The sequence below is a fragment of the Chinchilla lanigera genome, unplaced genomic scaffold, assembly GCF_000276665.1.
Source record: "Chinchilla lanigera isolate Chin_1 unplaced genomic scaffold, ChiLan1.0 scaffold00006, whole genome shotgun sequence".
Taxonomy (NCBI): Eukaryota; Metazoa; Chordata; class Mammalia; order Rodentia; family Chinchillidae; genus Chinchilla; species Chinchilla lanigera.
Genome location: NW_004955407.1, coordinates 22121821 through 22146546, shown reverse-complemented (window position 1 = coordinate 22146546; position 24726 = coordinate 22121821). Strand labels below are relative to the sequence as shown.

General features: G+C 34.3%; 1 protein-coding gene across 2 annotated transcripts in view; it reads right to left on the bottom strand.

Moving 5' to 3' along the window:
• Window positions 1-24726, bottom strand: part of Ncam2 (neural cell adhesion molecule 2) — a 490334-nt gene that overhangs the window by 74118 nt on the left and 391490 nt on the right. For both annotated transcript variants that reach the window (XM_005375584.2, XM_005375585.2), the window contains exons 11-12: window positions 23938-24034; window positions 14527-14700 (exon numbers count right to left, since the gene is read on the bottom strand). In XM_005375584.2, the coding sequence (XP_005375641.1) occupies window positions 14527-14700; window positions 23938-24034 (271 nt within the window). The remainder of the gene's footprint in view (window positions 1-14526; window positions 14701-23937; window positions 24035-24726) is intronic.

The window sequence follows — 24726 nt, the reverse complement described above, 5'->3', positions numbered from 1 at the left end:
GAAGGGAAGGGAAGGGAAGAGAAGAGAAGAGAAGAGAAGAGAAGAGAAGAGAAGAGAAGAGAAGAGAAGAGAAGAGAAGAGAAGAGAAGAGAAGAGAAGGGAAGGGAAGCGAAGGGAAGGGAGGGGAGGGAAAAGAAGGGAAGGGAGGGGAGGGGAAGGTAAGCAAAGGGAAGGGAAGGGAAGGGAAAGGAACAGAGGCAGCCATGGGAGGAGAGAGGAGGGGGAGGAGTGAGAGGAGAGGACAGGAGAGGAGAGGAGAGGAGATGGGAGGAGAGGAGATGGGAGGAGAGGAGAAAGAGAAAGGCAGAGCAAGTTTGGAATCAGAAGTACTCCAGCTTTAAAGTAGCAAATATTCATGTAAGAGCATGACAGAAGACACAGAATAATGGTATGATTTTATGACACATTGAGCGCACTGATAAGCACAGATAGATGAACATGCATAGGAATACATTACATAAATACAAGTGGATATATTGCAGGATTTTCTAGATTTTATTCAATTTTTATTCAAATTGTTGTTTGTATCATTTGAATAGAGAAATGTAAAATACCTTCTGATTTATCTTTATCCATCCTAATGGTTTGTTCTTTCATACACTCTGTAACAAGGATTTTCTTAAAAGGTAGTGAGAAAAATCAAACCAATGTATTAATTTAAACTTATCAGTAAGGCTCCCAGACATCAATACGTGGAAAAAGTACAGATCTAGGTTAAGAAACTAAAAATATCTTAAGAGTGAACCTTGGAAGTGAGAATGATGAAAATTCCTGCTGGTGGTTCTCAGGACCCTGCATGACTTCTTAAAGCTCTTTCATATTCAGTTACTCTCCAGGCAGTGACCATGTGGCTGAACTTCAAATTCCGCAATCCTGCCTTTCTTCAGAGTATTTCCCTTTGTTTACATCAAGTCTTCTCTAAGATGACACCTTCTAATTGTTGGAGGAAGAGAGAGAGAGAGAGAGAGAAATAAAGAGAGAGAAAGAGGGAAGCAGGAAAGAAAGGAGGAAGGGAGGAAAGAAGGAGGGGAGGAAGAAAGGAAGGAAGGAAAGGAGGGAGGAAGAAAGGAAGGAAGGAAGGAAGGAAGGAACGAAGGAACAAAGGAACGAAGGAACGAAGAATTTGCAAACTAGAGTGCTGTCAGTCTCTGAAACTATTTCTTATCATGAAGGTCTGTGGCATTTATCATCTCTATAATACTAATGTTGAAGGAGGGCCTCAGAACGTTTGTGACATAAAGCATCAACAAATAAAGGAAAGGCTCTCCTCTCTTCCTTTACATCAGGGTGGATTTCTAGACTATAATACAAAACGAGTTAATGGTGATAAAAACAGCAACAATCATAAAGTCAAATAAAGCTTATAGCATTTAAGCCATAATTTCAAAATTTTTACATGTATAAAAATTTAAATATCTCCCAAATTTTAGTATCAGTAAAATTGACTGAAAAGGGTCCTAATAGAGAATCCACCCAGAGGTTCTTCACTGCAGTGAGGAATGCACACGTTACATTCTAGAAAATATACTTACGGTGAATTTTAAATTGATGATGAGAGTAAATATTTGCACACTGAGATCAGCTCTAAGGTTTTTACATTTCTCAGAACTGTGAATACCTTCATCCTCCTGCAGATTAAACTCCTATAAAGCACTCATGAAATATGCATGCTTTTTTCTCACTACTCACAAAAGACTTTTTCTATATAAATTAACATTATTTCTTCATAGCATCTGTATTAATTCATTAAATTATATAGAAAGAAAAATGCTCAATAATTTTACTGAAAAAATTTAAAGATCTCTTGATGTACACACTTTATTGTATAACAGAGACCAAGTTAAATATAGAATTATGTTCCAACTTTTCTCTCTTGTACAGATATGTGGTGGAACTGCTATCAGACAAGGAACTTTATTAAAACTATTATTTCACTTACTTTTCCCGAGTTATGTGCCTTCATACTTGATCTTTATAGTTTGAATATATTAAATTTGCAATTATATATAATACTCTAATTTAGTTATTTCATTTTATTTGTATAATTAAAAATTGCCCAAAATATACTTGCTTTGAATTTTAACATACAGAAACCTTTCTACTAAATGCACATTAGCACATTTTTCCTCTGAAAATATGGAATTAGTGTGGTTTATTTTCCCCTTTCTTTGCATTTCATAAGAGTTTATTTCACTTGCATTTTACATAGGCAGATGATTTCTACAGTCAATTTCTCCTTTACCATATGAAATATAGCAATTTAGAAAAGATAGCCTATTTTCCTCAAGCCCATTTATGGTGGAAATAGTGAAATCATAGAAAGTACTCTTTGTGGAGTTTCTTAAAACCCTGAAACTCATTAAAAATTTCAAGTCTATAGTGGTTATAGGACTAAACACTGATTATTTTAAATCGTTTCTATAATAGTGAAATTGAATAGTGTGATAGAGGGAAATCCAGTTTTACTCAGGCAACTATAAACTGTAAACTGCACTAAAGGAGACACTGCACAATAAACGTTTTTATAAAGAACTTGTAATGATGCTACTGAGAAGATAGAAAAGCTACGAAACTTCACACAGGACAACCATCTTACTCTGATGGAAAAGGGCTTATCTCTTACTGACTACTTAGAAATAAAAACTTTCATCACCAGAATTTGTGCCCAAATAGACTTGTTAGTAAGTAGTATGTTACAACATTTCAAAACATGGTATGTTACATGTTTTTAAATGTAGTAACAATCATAGATTCATGAGATTTTACAATATGAATTCTTTATTCATCATCTATGAAAAATGCCTAATGATATATCATACAAAGAATATGCACAGTAAGGTATGATCTACAACCAAGAAAACAAGCACAATGATGAAACTGAAAGAAAGGAGAACATTTGTTTTGCTGTTCACTATTTCTTGGGGCTGTATAGAGAGACCCAGAGAGGAAGAAGACCTGAACTGGTGATCTGGGCATACAGCATGTGGGACCTCCTCTGAGGTGTTGTTCCTTTATGCTGCCAAAAAGTTTTCAAGTAATGTAGACTCTAACCAATCTATTGAATCATTTTTAATGGCGCTACAAGAAAATGTGCAAAATTCTCTATGCATTTAGGGAGACAAAGCTTACATAGCTCATTTTTTCGGGGTGTTGGAATTGAACTCAGGACCTTGCCCTTGCCAGAGAGGTGCTATGCTGCTGAGCTATATCCCCGACCCATAACTCATTCTCATATGGCAAATTATCTTTGAGATGACAAAAACTAAGACAAAAAGGTCCAGTTGTACCTTCCTGGCAATGTATATTCTCCCTCTCTCTGCCTCTCTCTCTCTCTCTCTCCCCATTTACAGGGAGTAGACCATATAAGATCTTCCTATATTAATTGAGTTAAAATTCTAATTCTTTTCGTTTTATTTTAAATAATCATTGGCTTCATTAGATACTAACAACAAAAAGATTTCATAAACTTCAGTGATCATGGAACAAATATTTATAGAATGAACATTTAATAAAATGTTTCTACTGATAATAATAACTTTTCCTTTTAGGCTTTATAATTCAATTTTAAAAGCTCCATTTTGCATTTTTAAATAAGTAAGCAATTTAATGAAGATACCATTTTCTATTATATTATTATATATTCTGTGTATAGAACAGCACCACACAAATACAATATGCTCTCAATTACAAATGAAGAATTCAGAAGCTACTGAATAAACTCTCAATTAATTACATTATCAGTGGTGTTACAGATCAAATGTCCCGTGACTGAAATTTATTGAAATCCTAACCCATAATGTCAATGCTTCAGGGCTTAGGGCTTTTGGAAAATCATGAGGTCCTCAGGATAAAGCCCTTTAGAAATGGACACAAAAAACTTTTCTGTCTCTGCTGTTCCACCCTGTAATGACAACATGATAGCGCTCTGGCTTTCAACAGTACAAGAAGTTTCGCATATTGAATACCATTGTGAAAGTTTAACAGTTACAAATTATCATATGGTCTTTCTTATTCATTCATTAATCAATCGTTTTTGAGGACAGACTGCTGCATTACAGAAAAGCTTTTTAGAAATAACATTTTATAATGAATTCCATTGTATAGTTGTTAATGCACCCACAATGATTTTGTAATTTTGGTAAAAATACTATGCAATGCTGATATGAGAGAAAGAAATAAGAGTTGTCTCTATACTCTTCTATGAAGATAATTATTTTTAAATAAAAATTTCATTCTAATAACATTTGATCGGTGTTTTGAAGTCAAGCTCTTAGAAAGATTAAAACCCAAATCACTACATCAAGTTACCTGCAACACTATGTTTAGGAAGATGTGCACAAAGAAATTTAACTATCACCATAGTCTTCAATAAAGCACAGCATTTTAATTGTACAACTATGCCAATGACAGTTATACATATTTCTTCAGGCCACTCTTACATTTTCAGAGATTTTTGAAATTTCATTAGCTAATTCTCAGTGTTCACTGTTTAAACCCATGACTCAATAGATGAACATATAATGTGCTGTGTTTGAATATGTGAATACATATATTCTCAGCTTTTTATTGAGATGAAAGTAATATTCTTTGAGACTTTATTCCACAGGAAGTTTTCATTTCTATATTTGTTATTTAAAGAAACATGAAAACTTAAGTTTTCTCAAATCTTGTCTGTCTATTGCTTGCACTTTGAAACTTGCAACTAAGATCTCAAAAAATCTTTGCTTCTTTTCCAATTCAACCTTCTGCTGAGATGTAGTTTGCTGATTTATAAGGAATAGCCATCATATATGTTCAAGTGTATACTTCTCAATAACCATATAAAAGTGTGTTTAAAATGAAAAAAATCCATCAAATTAAAAATAATTTTCTCCAGTACATAAGTAGATTTTCTATCAGATATTTATATGAATATGAACTTTACCAAAATCAAAATCTGAAGAAAAAGTCAGCATGTATGTAACCATAAGTTTATAAACTAAATTCAATATTAAAAGGACCATACATGGATTAAGATACACACATTTCAGTTGCATCCTGAAGTCACACAGAATGTTTTGTGAAACTATGAAATGAAAGAATTGAAAAATCCTACTGTGCAGTTATTTCCAAACTGCAATTAGTCATTACATTCTTTAATTAGAGAAAATGCTAAGCATTTGCAAAGTAAAAGTTTTCAGTGAGTGTTCCATTTGTTTGAAATAACATTAATCCCTCTAATTTTTAGGAACAAAGAGATTTTCTACTACAATTTAGATCTGAATAACTGGTTTACTTTGGAAGGATTTCTTTGTATAATTCTCCCTAGTTAAGCAATTACAGAGAATTATTTTGTAATCTGTTAAAAATAATCTGATATTTTAAAATGGTAATTTTTCAGTTTGTATTTTGAAAGCAGAAAAAATCATGGCTGTTGTGTAAGATCATTAATTGCTCTTCATTAAGTGCAGAATGAGGTGTAAAGAGCACACTAACAAAATGTTAAATGATACGGCAATGAGTACGTCCTATAAGTTCTTACTACAAAAATTCTCTCTATATTTTAATATATTTTTCTCACTCAAAAGTAAAAGTCAGAATGTTGCATTGTACATTCAAATAGTACAAGTTGTTGACACCTGATTTATTCACAGTTTCCTATACTTTAACAATTAGTTGCATATACAATCAGTGATCAATAGAGCTTCACCTAAACTTTGCACAAGAATATAATGTCAGGTATCCATTGTACTTAAAACATATGAGCAGATACGGAATGATCCGGTGTAATTTATAAGAAATTGATTAAAGAGGGATTTAGGATTAGACTCTGCTAACAAAATTTTGATGCTAAAATTTTTCTGTCAAGTAACATTACAAAAACTGAAAAATGTATGTATATTTCTGAATGATGGCGTCAAATAGAAACACATACATAATACTACATGATGTGTTATAGATGTTTTGAAAACATCTATAACAATGAAACAAGGAAAAATGACTAAAAATCAACTCAAATAAAATAAAGTCATTCTAATAGAAATAATGGAGAGCTGAAATATTCATGAACTTATGCACCTGTACTTTCATACATAAACCTAAATCTATTTTCTAACAAATGCTTCAAAGAAAGCAAGCATAACTGTATTTACATAAGTATTTAAAACTTTAAGATATGTGATTAGCACAACTTAAAAATTATTAAGTGAAATCACTGCCTTGTACTTATAAAAAGTGCAAATTTTTAAATATTTTGAGACAGACTCATATTCTGTATTTTTATGATCTGCCAACTGCCTATCAGAACTCCATGATTAATAGTACACTTGAGAAGTCTCATAGTTTTATGGAAAAATTTCTTTATTCTTTCCTTCTTTGGCCCATATTCCTTTCCTACTTTCTTCTCTTCTAACAAAAATAAAATTCTACATAACGATGATGTTTCAACTTTCAAATTCACATTTAACTAGGGCAGACAAATTACCCTATAAATTTTGTACACAATTACCTTCCCGGTGCATCTTGCAACAGGAACACATACAAATTACATTTTTATGTGTCTCTGAGAAACACAGCAATACATTAAACGAGGCAGTCACTTGTATTCTGTTTTCTCGTTCTAAATTAGATAAAGCATTAAAAACATACAGTGTTCAGTAGCATAGCTTTAGAGTCATACTGGGTTTGAATTTCAGCTTCACTATTATTTAATATATAACCTACAGATATGTTGCTAAACAATGCATGTTGCTTTGGTTTTCTCCTTAATATTGATTATCTTCACCTTTGGGTCAAACTGTATTGGTTTAATTTTTAGTACTTAGCACAATCACTAAACTAGAATACAACATTTAGAACATTTTAGCTGTCTTTAATAATGTTAATAAGTTGAGCCTGGGTATTTTGTCTCATTAGGAACAACGTGATCATTTTAGAAGTCTACCTGTGCAGAATATGGCAGAAGTAAATAAATTAGGAGAAATTTAACTCTCAAGATATACGGCAAGTCCCCAGCAGGAAACGTTTCAATAGAATGTTTCTGTAGTAGCAAGAAACTTAATTTAGTCAATAAAAAGTGACCTTGGTTACAAAAGAAACTGCAGAAATTAACAAATCTTAGGCAATATTTTGGATTTTGCTTCATGAAGCTGATAAAAAACCTAGCCATTTCATGTATATACTTCTAACCTTGATAAACGTAAGCTTACAAAAAACAGAGATTAATTTCTCTTCAAATGTAGTACTTACTAACTACATTGCTATGTATTAAGTGAGGTATTTCTTTACAAATTAATATTGTACCAATCTGCATTTTGGATGAGATAACAAATAGCCAGAGATTCTTTACAACTGAAAGGTCTTCAGAGTACTGCAAAATAAATGAAGGTGAAAATACTGTGGTGCGCATATACATGTTTATATATGCATAGACACATGCATTGCAGGACGTATTATCTTTCTCATTTTTTAGTTTTAAAAGTCAACTGTATTTTTTAAAAAGTTAATATGTGCCTTACAGGCAACAAAGCTACGAGAAATGAATGAAATCATCTGTACTCATAAAGGGCTTAGCTGGAGCTGCCCTTCTTGGCCCCACGTGTACTTACACAGCACTCCGCTTTGTTTGAGATTGTACAGTGTGAACCACACGTTTCTACACATCGTGAATATTCACTGACTCAAAATCTAAAAGCTACAAGGGTATTTTTGATAACCAAGAACATGCTATATCAACTCAATCTGTCAGGAAAAAAACATAATCCTGTCTTTTCTGGGAACAAAAAATTTCACTTAAAAATGGCAACAGGACTCTAGATAGAAGTATTGGCCAGTTACAATACTGCTTTTCCTTAATGCTGAATTTAAAATGAGATATAAGAATCCCTCCTGTTGCCTAGTTGAAGAGAATAAAGTCAGAAGACAGATAAGGTCTCTTTCAGATATAGGGAGCTGTCTTGACCAGTTATGCCTTTCTTAGAGAAGCTTACATATAAAGGATGGGGTAGAAGTATCAAAGCACTGCCTGCGTTAGCCCAAGGTAGTTTATACTAAGGATATGTATTCTTCAAGTAAATCACTCTCCACCCTTAGCTGAACCCAACCAGTTTCACGCCTCCAACTCAGACCAGATTCCCCTCTCTTTCATCAAGGCTATGTTCCCTTTTGCAGAAATTTCAGCTCTGTTCATCTCTTTGTATACTGCTGAGTAACAGCATGCAGATCATTGTCAGAGATGCAGGAGAGGTGCAAAGCACGCTTGGTGCAGCAAGCATCTTTTGTCTATCTTTGGAAAGGATACCTTGTTCTAAAGCACAGTCCCAAACATAGATTCCCTTCAATGTTAGGAGTGGTCCACATGGAGTTAAATTACCCAGCCTGTCTCCTTGACAGTGCATCATACTTGTGTTTCTTTTTGTTTGTTTGTTTGTTTTTCTCCGGTACCAGGAACTGAACTCATGACCTTGCGCTTGCTAGGCAGGCACTTTGGCGCTGAGCTAAATTCCCAGCCCCTTGTGTTTCTTTTTGGTCACTTATTTACATTCATGGCTATTAGTTTTGTAGCCCAGGTTGATCTTGAACTCACAACGATCCTCCTGCCTCAGCTTCCTGAGTACTGGGATTACAGGCATGCACCACCACACCTGGCTCATTCGTGCCTATTATTGAAGTAATGGGAGAAATCCTTAAAAACATATTTTTAAAAAACCATGGAGTTTTATGTATAAAATAAAATTGAACCATCTGAGATATAATGTGTAAATTCAGCATTAAGCAAATCAAATGACAAAGGTGCAATCAATTTCACATAGAAGGAATAGAATCAGTCTTGCAATAAGAAGCTGATGGAATACTGAATGAGTATTTTCTTACTGTCCTATAATTTTCAACTGGAAAAATTCAAACTGGGAAGAAAGAGACATCAAATACAAAACTTCTGAGACAAGCCTAAGCATGTCTTATAGGGCTGAATATGAGGCTACCCTGGGCCTGCAGCCCCAGCCCCAAAACTCTAACCATGCACACAGGCCACTGGCTCACAATATGTAAGCAAAATACCAGAGGGAGAACATCTGAAATGGGAGTATCCTAGCACTCAGGAGGCTGAGGCAGTAGTATCACTGTGAGTTTGCAGCCAGTCTGGGCTACAAAGTGAGTTCAAGGTGAGCCTGAAGTGCATAGCAAAATCCTGACTCTAAAAGGCAAAAAGAAATCAGACTGGCGAGTCTTTCACCTTGTAGAGGACTCAGTCATACCCTTTACCCAAGTTCCTCCTGAAAAGTAAAGATAGTTCAAGACGACTAGAACTCAAGGGATGTTTTTGGATATATTCATTCCTTTTTGAACTTGTTTTTACAGAATATTTGTCTGTGTGCTGTGCCATTTTTAAATAGAAGAACAGTAGAGAAAGAGGCCAGCTGTGTAGAAATTAAGTTCTTATGAAATTAAGCTGTGTAGAAATTAAGTTCTTATGAAAAATTTCTTAAGAAATTAAGTTCTTAACTTAGTAAGACTGTGAAATTTTTCTCTGGGGTAAAAGATATTGCAAAAAGTTGCTGGACTCTGACCGCACTTAAAACAAAACCTCCTGCAGAGAAAAGGGCATCTCAAGAAATTAAAGGCAGCAGTATCCTGTCCAAGATCATTTTCTCCAGAAAGCCCTCCAGAGAGTATGGACACTTAACATGCGACCCTAAGAGGCAGGTACTTAAAAGCATGAAGTCATGTCCCACAGACAGCACAGGCAGTAGGCACAGCTGAAAGAGAATTGTAACACTAGAAAAATAAGAGGTATTTGACTCCTGTCCCGCATCCAAGAGAAGATGTTGTTCACATGATCTTTAAGCTCCTTGACACTAGCACTCAGAGTCAGAGAAATCAGAGAAGATGCGAGTGCTAAACTAGATATTGTAAGTGTTGATCTGTGGAAACCTCATTTGGATTCCTTTATACTTATGATGATCATAAGGGCATAGCACGTGTCAAAGATTTTACTAGCTAACAGAGAGGTTCAAAAAGAAAGGGTTAACCAGTGCATGGACTGAAAAAATGCTTATGTTATACTGAATTGAGTTCATGCAGCACTTTTTGATAACCATGCCTTGATTTAAAGTGCTCGTTAGGATATCTGTAAAAGAAGAGCGAGGTAGGGCATGTTGTTGTACTTTTTTCTTTAGCCATTCTCATTTAGGGCAGGGGGATGTGACTTTTACAGGTCTCGCATAAGATATATTGTATGTGCATAGAGGATTTTTATTATCCTAAATATAACATCATTAAAAGCAATAATAAAATCTGTTAGGGGACATTATTTGAAGTGTACAGTAAAAGACTGAGGATTAATAGGGTAATATGTCTCATATTACTATCAAAAATCTGTATGCATCCTCAATGAAAAGTGAATAATCAGATGTCAAAACAGATAACACAGAAACAATTCCATTTGCCCATTCTCCATGTTTGCATGGATTGGTTTCCTCATTCTTCTCTGGAGGACCAAAGTTTAATATTGAAACCCGGCCTTGTACATATGATCTTTGATCAATAATTGTACATATAAAGGCTGGCTCTTGTAGGAATGAGTCTGTGGGGCGTGAGATGCATACCTCCTCGTTGCTAATCTTTTGGATGATTTAGTAAGTTCTCTAACAGGGACACAGAGGATAGCCTCCCAGATCCCCAGTGGGTAACTAAAAGCAGGACAAATCTTCAAATTCCTGCCTTCAGTTATGTATCTATCTTATCAGCTCAACTCCACATGTAGGCATGCCCATCACTCAAGGAGTGTCTGTATTATATGGTTTGTTACCCTTAAATTTACATAGTCCATCTCATCCTCCTTTAAGACTGAGGACATCAAGATAATAGTAACTGAAATGATTTCCAGTGTTTGCAGGAATATCCACTTAACAGTTTTTACAATGCCTTGGAGCAATGGCTAGAAGGCTGGGATCCATTGTCCTAAATGTGTAGTCACCTTGTATTCAAGAAAAGAAGTCTTGAGGAAGACGGTCATTCATGAGTCACCCTCAATCAGGACAAATTGGTCCATGATGGAAAGTGAGGCTGTCCTCACAGCAGAAGCCATCATCTCATCCTGGGAACCAAACTAGTCCCTCAGGTGGTGATGATTCTCCATGAATCTCAGTAAACCAGTCCTGAGATACAGTGGTACCTCAGTTCACAAACTTAATTTGTTCCACGATTCTGGTCACAAACCAAAGTGGTTGCAAACCAAATCATATTTCCCAAAAGGTTTGATATAAACAAAACTAAACTTTTCTGGACCATATGTACTTTTTTCAACCGCAAAAACATGAAAGAAAATACAATACTTTAGAGTACAGTATGAAGAGAGAGAACACTGACCTTGTTTGAGGCAACTTCGGGCATGGAGGACAGGAACGTATGTGCGAAGGAGGTTATTATTTGGCGAGAGAGTCCCCCCATGAGGACAATGGGGAGATCTCTTTCAGGGGTTTCTGCTCTTCTTTGCTCTTAGCTGCAGCCAATTTTGATGAAGAATTTTTCTAACATTATGTGATTTTTCCTGTGCTGCATAACTCTTTAGAAATGAGAGACCGTGGTACTGTCCATCAGACTGAACACTGTTCATTACTGTTATGTTGGGTGGTGCTTCTCAAAGAAATTCTGCCACTCCTTCCTTTTTTCCATCGTGGGTTTTATCACATCATTGCTCACCTCCTCCCCGTCTTCCTCTTCCTCAGTGGAATGCTCCCCATTAGCTCCTTTCACTGCGCACTCTGGAGTTAAGCAAGTTCTTCCATCATCAGTTCCTTTTTATGGCCTCAGCAAGCTCTTCTGTAGCTGCACCATTGATGCCCAGACCCACAGTCTTGCCCATGGACACAATTTCCTTTACTACCTGTGCATCAGACCCTTCAGTGTCACTTTCACACAATCTGTCCACAGTTTCCTCCAGGCTGGGTTTAAATGCCAATACGTGGCATCTTCCCAGGCTTTGTCAGTGAAATTGGTGCAGTGGAGGACATTGAACTGTTTCTTCCAGAGCTCTTTCAGACTCAAGGTCATTTGTTAGTGACTTCAAACACCTGGGGAAGGGCCCCTCTGTGTGCAGTCTTCTTTTTTTGTTTTTTTTTTTGTATTTTTCTTCCAGTACCAGGAATGGAGCTCATGACCTTGCACTTGCCAGGCAGGTGCTGTGCCACTGAACTAAATCCCCAGCCCCAAGTCTTCTTGAAATTGTAGATCACTTGCTGATCCATGAAGAGGTGTCATGTTGCAGCAAGAGGGGACTTTACATTTATGAAGTCATACTTAGCATCCAGATCATCCGCCAAGGTTGCAGAGTGTACCAGGGCATTGTCCATCAAAAGATGGAGCCTTTCAGGCAGTTGGTTGTCACAAAGTATTTCTTAATGGTATATATAAACACCTTGTGCAGCCATTCCATGAACAAGTGCCATGTGACCTACGCTTTCACACTGGCCCTTCTCATGGCAGGCAGGATGGCCTTGTTCGTATTCTGTTGAGTGCACCTGGGGTGGTGGAATGGTCCACCAGTAGTGGCTTAATCTTTAGATGCATGCTCATGTTCACACACAGCAAAAGGGTCAGTCTTCCCTTTATTGGCTTGTGCACCACCAGTGCCTTTTCCTCCAGCGTGATATAGATTCTGTATGGCAGCTTCTTCCAGAGGAGCCATTTCATCGCAGTTGAACACATTGGAGCAACATATCCTTCTGGATTCATGAATTCTGTGAAGTCTTTCTGGTAGTTTTCTGCAACAGTTTTGCCAGAATTGGAAGCCTGACCAGGTTTAACAAACTGGAGATATCACATCACTTGTGGAATTTAACAAACCACCCTCTACTGCTTTAAATTCTTCACTTACTGCATTTGTAGAGGGTTTCTGTCAGTAAATCACCACAATTTCCTGGCTTTTTCATAGCTTCTAGCTTCGCTAATGTGATGACCTCCAACTGTTTCTCATTCAACCACATTAATAAAATTTTTCCCCCTCTTCCAGCACTTGCATCCTCTGCCCCTTTGAGGGCGTTTTTATTCTTCAGATATGGTTAAGATCGTGGACTTTGCCATCTTGTACTATGCAGCGAGAACAGTCCCACAAACACCATGTGCATGCTTTTGTACAGTCTCCTTTTTTAATTCAATGGATGTTTTCCTCAAAATCTTACCATTCATGTCCTGCACTTTTTCCTTGCCTTCATTGTGTGCACATTCTTCTCACCTTCATTACCACTCTGCACTTTCTCTGGAGCCAGGCTGGACTGAATAATATTGCACAGTACCGTATGTGGTGAAACGCACACAAAATAGCTTCACACAGCAAGTGTGTCAGATCTGGCCTCAACTGCAGCCTCAGTGAGAGGCAGCCACGTGTCAGAATGGGGAAAATAATCGTCTGATGTGGAGTTCCCAGATGGGAGCAAATTTTTACCAAATGCTTTTGTTTGTGAGCCAAATTATTCGCAAATTGAATTGTTTGTGAACCCAGGTATTGCTGTACTTATCAACCAGAGAACTTTAGCAGGATGAACTAAACTGCCAAATGTACAAAATCCTAATTACACAACACCCCTTCCCCCAACTTTGTCCTTGTTTCCCTTTTCTATAAAACCCCAAAGCTTTTGTAAGCCTCTCAGGAACTGATCTTACCTCTCTTCATCTGTGCTGCCAGCATGTCCATATAAAGCTCCTCTCCTGCCCTGAACCACTGCTAGTGTCCCTGAATCACACTGTGGTGCTATTGGGGCCCAGCCTGGCCTTCAGGGTCCCCATAGCTGGGACTCTTGCTCAAAGCTCTGCTAAAAGTTCTATGTTTAATCAGCTGAGTCTAACATGGGCAATTTCTTATCGTTTCCTACTGTAACTTCTCTTTACAATAAGAAAATAAAACTATGTTTTCACAACATGATTAAATTCTACATTGGTGAATATAAGTTATCTAAATCCTTTGTGGTTTTCAGAATCAGTTAATAACATTATACAGAAAAGTTCAATTTATGATTAAAACCTTGAATTTTCAAAACACATATTTAAAAGTTTTGAAAGAGATTTTAGGAGACTGATGAATTTTACATGAATGTATAAACAGCCGGCCTAAATTTTGTAGGTGTGAATTTCACACCTATTTGCGAAAAATATTAATGGAAAATAAGTTCATGTTTCATAATATTTAGACATCAGATCTAATATATTAGGAATTTTAAAAGGAAAGATTTCCCTGGGAATAAAATTTCCATGATTTTACAAAGCTCTTCCATCTTAAGGAAAGGTGGAGGGAGAGGGTATAGCTCAGTGCCAAGGGTGTGCAATGCTTTGGTTTCCATTCTTGGCATCTAAAAAACAACAACAGCCTAAAGGAATAATACAATGAAAGATGGTGACTTGTTTTAAGTTATACTTAAGGGGCATAAGCTGTGAAAAATTCTTCCAACTCCACTACACTGAATGAAAAATAAAACTATGTGGAAGGAACATAAAGCTAATCATGCAGGTCTACGGGACATTCGTGTGAACCGTGAGTACGTGCTGAATGCTCACTTTGAACTCCATGGGAGCGTACTATTTTCCAGGTTTCTGATGCCACTTCTTTGACATCCACTTGGTAGTGATGAATAGGCACACCTCCATGGGAGTCTGGTTTGTTGAAAGAAATCTTGGCAGTGGTCTGTGACAGCTCTATCACTTTCACTCCATAGGGACTGGACGGCACGTCTATGAAGGGACAAACACAAAGAAACACAGCTCAAGTCATCTGAATGGTCATTAGAAAGGCTTACATGCTCATGGAAATTAGGAGTAAAAGAAATTTGCTACCTGTATCACAACTTGTTTCAGTTACAAAGCTTACTTAACACCTAGCTGAGCTCTTTAAATTGGAACAGTAAATGATGAGTTACTTTCTACTACAGAAAATAACAGTAAACTATTCAAGAAATAAACTGTTAAATATTTATTGAGGAAATATTTGAAATCTGAAATTTCTGTGCTGTATAAACATTTTTTAAAGTCAAGGAAAATAGGCTTCTTGATGTGTGCAAGTGTGTGAAACAAGCTTTTGTGTGTGTTTGAATGAGACAGAGACAGACATAGAGAAAGAAAAGAATAACAAATGTAAAAATAATCTCTCTGCATTTCTGTACACAATATTTTGTAAAAGCATATTTTATGCCATTTATTACTAAATATGAGCAAAACATTAATGTTAGGTAAAATATTAGTTTTCTGAACTAAATAGTACTGCAGGCTGTCAGTTATACCATCATTTATATCATTTATCTCATTTAGCTACAATAAACTTTCAGGGATCCTTTGTCACCACAGCCTCACCAGCATTTGTTATTGATTTTTTGATGGTAGCCATTCTTTATGGTGTGAGGTGCAATCTCAATATCTCAGCATTGTCTTCAATTTCATTTCTTGAGTGACCAGTGATGTTGTTGACATTTTTTGAGCTCAGTCTTTTCATTTGGAAGATGTGTTTTTTTTAGTTCTTTATGTTTTCTGTATATTAGTCCTATCTGAGAAGTAGCTGGTAAGATTTTTTTTTCCCATTCTGTGGGTTATCTCTTCAATCTATTCGTGCTTCCTTTGCTGTGCAAAAAGTTTTAATTTGATGTGATCCCAGTTGTTGATTCTTGGTAATATTTCCTGTGCAATCGGAGTTTTGTTCATGAAGTCTTTGCCTACAGCTATTCTTCTAGAGTTTTGCCTATTTCATCTTCCATTAGATTGTTTGTTTTTATATTTAGATTTTTTGGTTCAATTTTAGTTTAGTGCATGGTGAAAGATATGGGTCTACGCTCAATCTTTAGCATGTGGAAAGCCAGTTTTCCCAGCACCACTTAATAAGAAGGCTGGCTTTCTTCCAGTAAAAGTGTTTGATCCCTTTGTCAAAATAAGATAACTAAGTGCGCTTGGAGTTGTTTCTGCATCTTCTATTCTGTTCCATTGATAACTTGATTTTTTGTGTTATTTTGTTTTGCTTTTTGTTTGTTTGTTTGTTTTTTCACTATAGCGTTGTAGTATAACTTCAAATAGGGGATTGTGATGCATGCTGCTTTGCCCTTGTTGCCCAGAATTGCTTTTCCTATTCTGGGTCTCTTCTGATTCCATATGAACTTTAGGATTATTTTCACTACTTCTATGAGTCATGACATTGGTATTTTGCTTAAAATTGCACTGACTCTGTATAACAATTTTGGAAATATGGCAATTTTCACTGAATTGGTTCTGCCTATCCAAGAACAGGGAGGAACACAAACCAGCATGGGTTACCTGGCATGCCTGACAGTCCTTCAACCCACACTGAACAACTGTCTTTTGTCCATTAGCTTGAAATTGGACTTTATAATAATCATGATCCTCAGTTTGAGGACATGCAGCACTACTAAAGATAAGACATACTAGGGGATGAAGAGGGATACATCCTCTCACTCATGATGATATGACCTATACATGATCCCCTTTCTTACTCTGTCTCTAGAGTAAGCTGTGTGAACTGATGCAGTGCACCTACAAAGAATAAATCTATGTGTGTTTTTAGTGCAATATTAGCGTCATTTGCACGCAGGCCACTGGCTATCCTTTTTTGAACCTATAGTCCTTTTTCAGATCTCCTGATTCTTACCCTGCCTTTTCAAGTTTTTTCCTCCTTTTTTCTGCTATCTGGTTAGAAGAAAAAGTATATTTATAACTTCTAGATCTTGGGTATTTTTACATTATTTACATTCTGATTGTGCATGGCCAGCTACATCTTGACTTCTAAAATTATATACAATCTATTATGGACTGACTACTGAATTATAAGTTTCTTGACAAAGAATCAAATATTTTGCACAGACATATATTTATAAATATATCTATGTATATAATGCAACATTGAGCCAAGTGGTATGAATGGAGTTCTGAAGAAATAGTTGATAAATTATATATTCCAGAAATTAAAGCTAATATACAATCTGTGAAGCAATGCATACTTTAATCAGTTAGATTTAAATTTTCCACAATGTGCATTACTTCAAAAGAGCATGATGTACACAATCATTACATACAATTTTACCTATCAATTTTTAAAAATATGAAAAAATACAGATACAGAGCATATCCAATAGAGTCTGACATCCTATAATCAATATCTCTTTTTCATTTTTCATGTCAACTGTCTCGTGACCATCTTAGAGTCTTTTGTCGCATACATTACAATTAATTTCCACATTATTTCAATAATTTCTGCATTATACTTTGTGCTATTTTATCCTTTTTTCCGATGTTGGTACCCATATTCTGACCCTTTCTGACTTTGTTAGCAAGGACAGTGGCTCTCGCCTTCCTTTTCTATTTGATTTGCCACAAAACTTCAATTCATGTGACTGGAAAATGCAAGATCAATCTTTCTGAAGAACCACTTTAATTACTGCATTTCCCTGAAGAGGACATATAGGAGTTTCCCTCTCTTAACAACATCAGTCTTAGTCTCTGCAATCTTTCTCTCAATATTCTGGGTTGCCTAACTTACATAAGTGTATGCAAACAGAACTCCATATTGGAAAAGAGAAACACAGCCCAATAATTCAATTGTATTCATGGATGTTCAGGTCCACAAGTAGAGCTCTTCTTACTATTAGCATACTTTTCTAAATTACTTCCTAGCACCTTTCATCTTCCAATATATAACAAAGACCACCATAAGATGAGATAATGGAAAAATAGGAATTATACAAATGTATTTGCTTCATTATAATTTGCTTTCTCCTCGATTAGCACCAATATAATTTTGGATTCAAAGACTGGACATGTGATAGGATATATGGATTCAAAATCTGCAACCTTGAAAAAAATTTCTCAATTTTTTTCACATATGAGTATTTATCTCTCTAAATGGAAGTCAGAGTAATAGCCACTGCTGAGGTTACCAGCAGAATCAAATAATGTGAAACACATAAATAAGAACCTGGAATACACTAAGCATGTAGTAAATGATTAGCCAGGGAATAAAATTTTGCCACTTCTCTTAATAACTATCCACCGTCTCACTGTGCTTTTTGTAATAGGTACAATATGAATTTTCCTCATAGAAATATATGCCTTGAGTAATAGTGCAGAAGAGTTGCCATGGTCTACAAGTCAGATAGGAATACTCTGGAATGCCCGAAAAATTTTTGCACATTATACTTCTTAGGAATTAACCTCCTCACAAGGAAAATAGTATAAATTATATGAATTTTAGAATTGTATTTGTGGGGGCAAATTTATGGATGTATATCACAGAACATTTAGGAGTATTATTTTCACTTAATGTCCTAAAAATGTTGCCTGCATATAAGTTAACATTTTGATAGCTATACATACATAACTGGTGGCATAGTTTGATCAAATTATGAATATTAAAACAAAACATCTGCTTTGCTGATACATTTATTTCATAGAGTATAGAGAAATAATGAAGGAGTTGTTCTCTGACTTAATTCTGATGAAATCAAAGAGGTCAACAAATGAAAAGGAGCTAATAAACACAGTGGTACTACATAAGTTCTTATGAGAAAGCAGTGGACAGTAATAAATGCATTGATGAAGGAAAACATTCAAGAAGAGCTTCAAGTATGTGTTTCTCTAATAAAAAAATCACAAAATGGGAATGAGCAATATAAAGAATATCTTTTTTTTTTTTTTTTTTTGGTTTTTCTCCGGTACCGGGAACCGAACTCACGACCTTGCACTTGCCAGGCAGGCGCTTTGCCGCTGAGCTAAATCCCCAGCCCCTAAAGAATATCTTTGAAGTATATATCTGAATATACTACTAGTGTGAAAAAAGGGAAAGTAGCTAATCATTGTAAAACAGGAACAAGGGCCTTTTGGTAAGAACATTTTTAAGTGACACTTTTATTTTGTGGTAGATTGATTTGATGACTTGGAGTATCTTTTAGTCCTATAAGAACAGTATGATTTGTGAGGCAGGTCATTGGTATTTTATTTTGCTAAGGATTATATGGAATATGTATATCACTTTGAATAAGATAGACATCTTAACAGTATCATTCTTCCAATCCATGAGGAGAGGATATCTTTCCATTTCTTTGCATTTCCTCCAACATTTTTAACAATGTTTTGTAGTTTCAATTCTAGAGATATTTTACATCTTAGGTTAACTGCTTATGAGGTATTTTAGTCTTATAGCTATTGTAAATGGAATTGTTCTCTTTATTCTTTTTCCAAGTAATTTGCTACTTTGAAATGCTACACATTTTTACATGTTTATTTTGTGTCTTGAAACTCTGCTCAATTCATTTATTAGTCATAACAGTTTTATATAGTATTTAAAATTTTCTATATACAAGATCATGTAACCTGTAAGCAAAATCAATTTGATTCCCTCCTTTCAAATTTTGTAGCATATTATTTCTTTTGTTCTCCTAATAGTTATAGGTAGAAGTTACAGTACTATAAAAATATGATACACAGCTGTAATAACTAAAACAACACAGTAAGAGCATGAACACTGGCATGTAGACCACTGTAACAAGATAGAAATAAATACACATGAAGAGGAATGAAATGAGAGCATTATTTCTAATAATGTAGAAAACCTAAATCAAAATATATTAAAGATTTCAATGTAAAACCTATAGCTCTAAAACTACCAGAAAAACATAAGAAAATGTTTTGGGCATCATTCTGGGCAATAATTTTTTGTGTAAGCCTTCAAGAAAAAAAGAAACAAGCAAAATAAACAAATAGAAATATATAAAATTAAAGCTTCTTCACTACAAAATAAACTATGTAGAGTGAAGAAACAACCTTGAGAATGACAGAAAATATTTGCAAATTCTACACTGATAGAGATTAATATACAAAATATATAAAACTGAGATAACTGAACAGAAAAAAATATGGAATTATAAAAGGTGTGAAATGCCCAATTAGACATGTTCATTATTAATCCTAAGAGAAAATAATTCAAGACCATAATGAGTCACAACCACACCTTAGTTAAAACTCCCTATTAATAGAAATACTAAAGATAACAAGTAAGTGTCACCCAAGATGCGGAAGAAAGGGAACCCATGTATACTGTCAGCGGGAATGTAAATTAATATAGCCATCGTGTAAAACAATATGGAATTTCTTCAGAAAGTTAAAAAATAGAACTAACACATCATCCAGCAGTGCCAGTATTCTTTACCCAGAAGAAATGAATTGACTACGTGGAAGAGATGGTTGAAACCCTATGTTTATTTCAGCACTAGTCACAAGAGCCAAGATATGGAAACAACCTAAATGCTCATCATCAGGCAGATAAAGAAAAGGTGGTGTGTATACATACTGTAACACTACTGTACCAGAGGAAAGGAGTAAATCACCCATTTATGACAATGTGAATGAAACTAGAAGACTTCATCTTAAGTGAAAAGGGCCAAGAACAGAAAAGTAAATAATATGTTTTCACTCATGTATGCAATACAAAATAATGTCAGAGAAGTAGTGTACATCATGACAATTTCTAGAAGTTGGGCTTGTTAGGGAGAAAAGAGGGAAAGGAACATGTTGCTCAAGATATATGTTTATAATTAAAGAGGAAGAATAAAGTATAGGAGATCTACAGTACAAGAAAATTTCTGTAACTGGAAAAGATATAGTTTATTCCTGAAAATAGTAAAGAAAACTAGGGAGAGTACTTGTCAAGCATGAGCTTGCAAAAAAAATTAAAATCAAATTAATACAGTAGATGTTAACTGCTCTTATACAAAAATGATTAATTATCTAATTATCATTATTTATGAATTAATAATGTTACACAATGCTGCACAGTGCAGAGAAAAGCATACAGTATTACATGTCAATTTAAATACATAAAATAACGTTAGCAAAATAAAAGTAAATTACCAAGGCATTGTAAAATTGCATGTAAAATGAACCATTTAACAATGGTATTTAGAAACAAACTTTTGTTTTGTAACGGTGTTCTGAATCCTCAACTTTTTCAGTGGATAAAACTAGCCCAGATTTTATTTTAAAATGATCTCCTGTAGCAATAGTTCAGCAAACACAAATGCGCGTGCACACACACACACTCCTCTCATTACTTCTATCTTGTGCATCCATCTATGTACATTAAAACCATAGTTCATGCTTAAACCTCCAATAGCTATTAGAATAACATCATCTTAGTTTGTGATCTTTCCCTACTTGTAACTCTTGTCTCCTTAAGTTGATATAACTACATATCTCTTTTCACACTGCTACTTTATTCTCATTTTATGAGTGTCTTTGGAAGCAAAAATCAATTATCCATCACTGCCACACTTCCCCCAAGTACCCAAGTTCTGTGGACACCTCCAACACTGATCAGCTTCCACCAGTCCTCTTCCTGCTGTAGCACACAGACACCGTTCTTACTCTGCCCGGTGTCACACTCCACACTGAATTCCTGGAGGCTACCTCCTCTCCATTCCCTTTACTGAGGCTCTGAAACTCAAACACGGTTGCTATTATGCTCTATGTTTCCTTCACATAAACTCGTACCTTCTTCAGAGGAAAGATTTAAGTAATCAAGAGGGAAAATGGAATGGAACAAGAAGGGAAGAGAGTAAAGAGAAGATTTTGAAATAAAGAACACTAAAAAGCTAGATCTTTTCTACATTATTCACTGAATGTAAAGTGCATTTTTTCATGCTAAGTTTTATCTCTTTACTGCCCCTTGGAACTTATGTGCTCTCTTCCAGGGTAAAATATTGCACACAAAGTAATCATTTGTTACTAGGTGAAGTAAGCTGATCAAATTTCAGACTCTGATATTTATGTATATCTGTGTGTACTTGATATTTTTTGTTTTTTTCTCATATTTTCAACATGTGAATTTTGCAGAAAAGAATAAACCTTTTTAAGAAATATTAATATAAAATAAAAGTTTCATCAACTAAACCACATTTATAAATGTTGATGTTTAAAAATGCTTCTGGGGGGCTGGGGATTTAGCTCAGCGGCAAAAGCGCCTGCCTGGCAAGCACAAGGTCATGAGTTCGGTTCCCGGTACTGGAGAAAAACCAAAACTAAAAGTGCTTCTTCAGGAAGGCTCACTGTTAATTAATTTTTACATATTAATTATTAATTTAATTCAATCTACCTTCTTCTGAAAGAAATGTTCAGGTTATAATTTTACAAACATGGACTAAAAAGAAAATTGGATCATTTAAAAAATATTTTTCATAACTTCCTAATTTTTTGATAAAATGAAAATGTCAAGATTCTATTATGGTTAAGCAGAGGAAAATATCTAGTCTACTAATTAAAAAGAGAATAATAATATATATTTTACAATGAAAAATATTAAGGTAAGTATTGGCATATATGAAAGTACACAAACATTAAATATTTTCTCTGAATATAATTACAGTATATTGTTTAAATCTCATCAAGATAATGATCTATTCCTGTTTTCTCCAGGGTTACAAGTTTTATACCCTAAAAAAATACTTCTCATTTCTTAAGTCATCCTAAATACATAAAAATAAATCATTTGTAAGCAAAGGTAATAAATAATAAGGTACTGATACAAATACATTTATATATACAATCATACATGTAAATGTCAGAAGATCATACTAGTAGAAGTTCACCTATTTTTAATATTTTGAATTAATATGAGTAATGGCAGGTGATGATTCAACTCATACTGATTAATGTTTTCTCAACTTATGAAATCAATTTTCTAAGAATTAATTGGCCTGTAATGGTTTCCTTATATTCTCAAAGGCAGATACTGTATTGCCCGTGATTTTCAATGGAAGTAGTCTTCTAACGGCTTCATGGTAGAAAATAGTTTTTTTTTTCTTTTCTTCACCTCTTGCTCCATTGTCTTTCTCCTATTGTAACTTCATCTCATTCTAACATTTTCATTTCTAACTCTGACTTTTAATTCCTTCCACACAGTTTTTTCTCCCTTCTCATCTGATCAAGAAAAACTTAAATAAAAATTGGTTTTCCAAGTTGCATACTAATCTGAGTATTATGCTCTTACTGTAAATTCTCAAATGTAAAAAAATTTCCGGTTGCTTTTTCAAATAAGAGAATATATTTACAGAAAAACAAAAATTAACTTTCTAAAAAATATATAAAACTAGTTACATTTAAGAAATCATTGAAGATATGATTCTATTAAAATGTAAATGACAGGAATTTTCTGATATTTCTCTATCTACCTTTAGGACATTTTGAACCTAAGTTATAGGAGTTATTTATAGAAATCAAATATTTTCAAAAAGTGTGTTATGTACAAGTTCCAATTATTCACAATGAATGTAATCAATATGTATGCCAAACATTATTAATAAAAGTCAAAAATGATTATTTTTCAGAATTCTAATTACTCTTGTTAAACATAATAGCATCCTCTTTCTCTCTCTCTCTCTCTCTCTATATATATATATATATATATATATATCACATTGATTTCAAATTATTTTCAAATGTTTAAGCTTTAAAGAACAGCAATATTTGTACACCTGAAAAGAAACTTTTCAGCAAGGTATGTAAACTTAAATTGTCATTTTTCTTTAAAAGTCAGACTACAATTTGTTCTTTAAAATCTAGAAGTTTAAAATCAGTTAGCCATGGTTCATTTTTTCTGAATTTTTTATTTTTCAAATTTTTTGATTAATTCTTACTTTATTTAAAGTATGCTTTGATTTAAAACATTTTACTTACTTTCACAAGTATTTCATAAATTTAGGAACGCAAGATTCAGAATTAAAATCAATCTTAATCAATAAATAGATTAAATTCTCTGTATATGATAAATATAATTATTCAAAGTTTTAAGTACTGGTTTTGTAACTTATGAAAATGTAACAAATATTTTTGACATGAAAAATTAAATACTATGTTATCAACTTAAAATTTCATGCATTCACGGTAATATTGTATTAGATCTCAAAAAAATAGTGGTGTACTTACCAGCTAAGGCAAGAATATATTCTTGAAATTTTGTTCCTATACGATTAGTGGCTGTGCAGTTATATCGTCCAAAGTCATTGTCTGATGTAGGGGCAATCTAATGTAATTACAATAAAAGTTACAATGTTACAATGCCAAAACATCAAAGAGGTTTTAAAAGGTTCTCGTATGGTTACTATTTGGACGAAAATTTAATTAATTATCGTGCACTTGTTGCCATAATTCCACATTAATAGATAATCATTTAAAGATATAGTTCATAAACCAATACTATCCTTGGGATTTGGGGAAACATAATTTACTTATTAACTCATTAAGTGAATCAAAATTTGATTTATTTGATACAACTATTGAGTATCAAAATTACTAATTTTTCAAAAGATAAATACAGAAAATAGTGCAGTTTGCAGGTGTGAACTTAGAAATAGGAAGCTTGTAACCAAGACAATATTAACTTTGTTTTCTAGGATGATTTAGACTTCAAAATTTGTTAAATTTCTTTCTTTTTCTTGAATTTGTGAATATAAAATACTAACAAAAACTTTCATTCTTAAAAAAATCTTTCTAGGAAGATATTTTGCAAGATAATATTGCCCTTATGTAAATCCTCATAGAGTAGTATTTTTTCTTCATATCTAATTATAGTAACTTCTCTCTATTTCTTTTTTGTTTTGTTTTTTTTTTTTGTTTTTGTTTTGTTTTTGTTTTTCTCCGGTACCGGGAACCGAACTCACGACCTTGCGCTTGCCAGGCAGGCGCTTTTGCCGCTGAGCTAAATCCCCAGCCCCT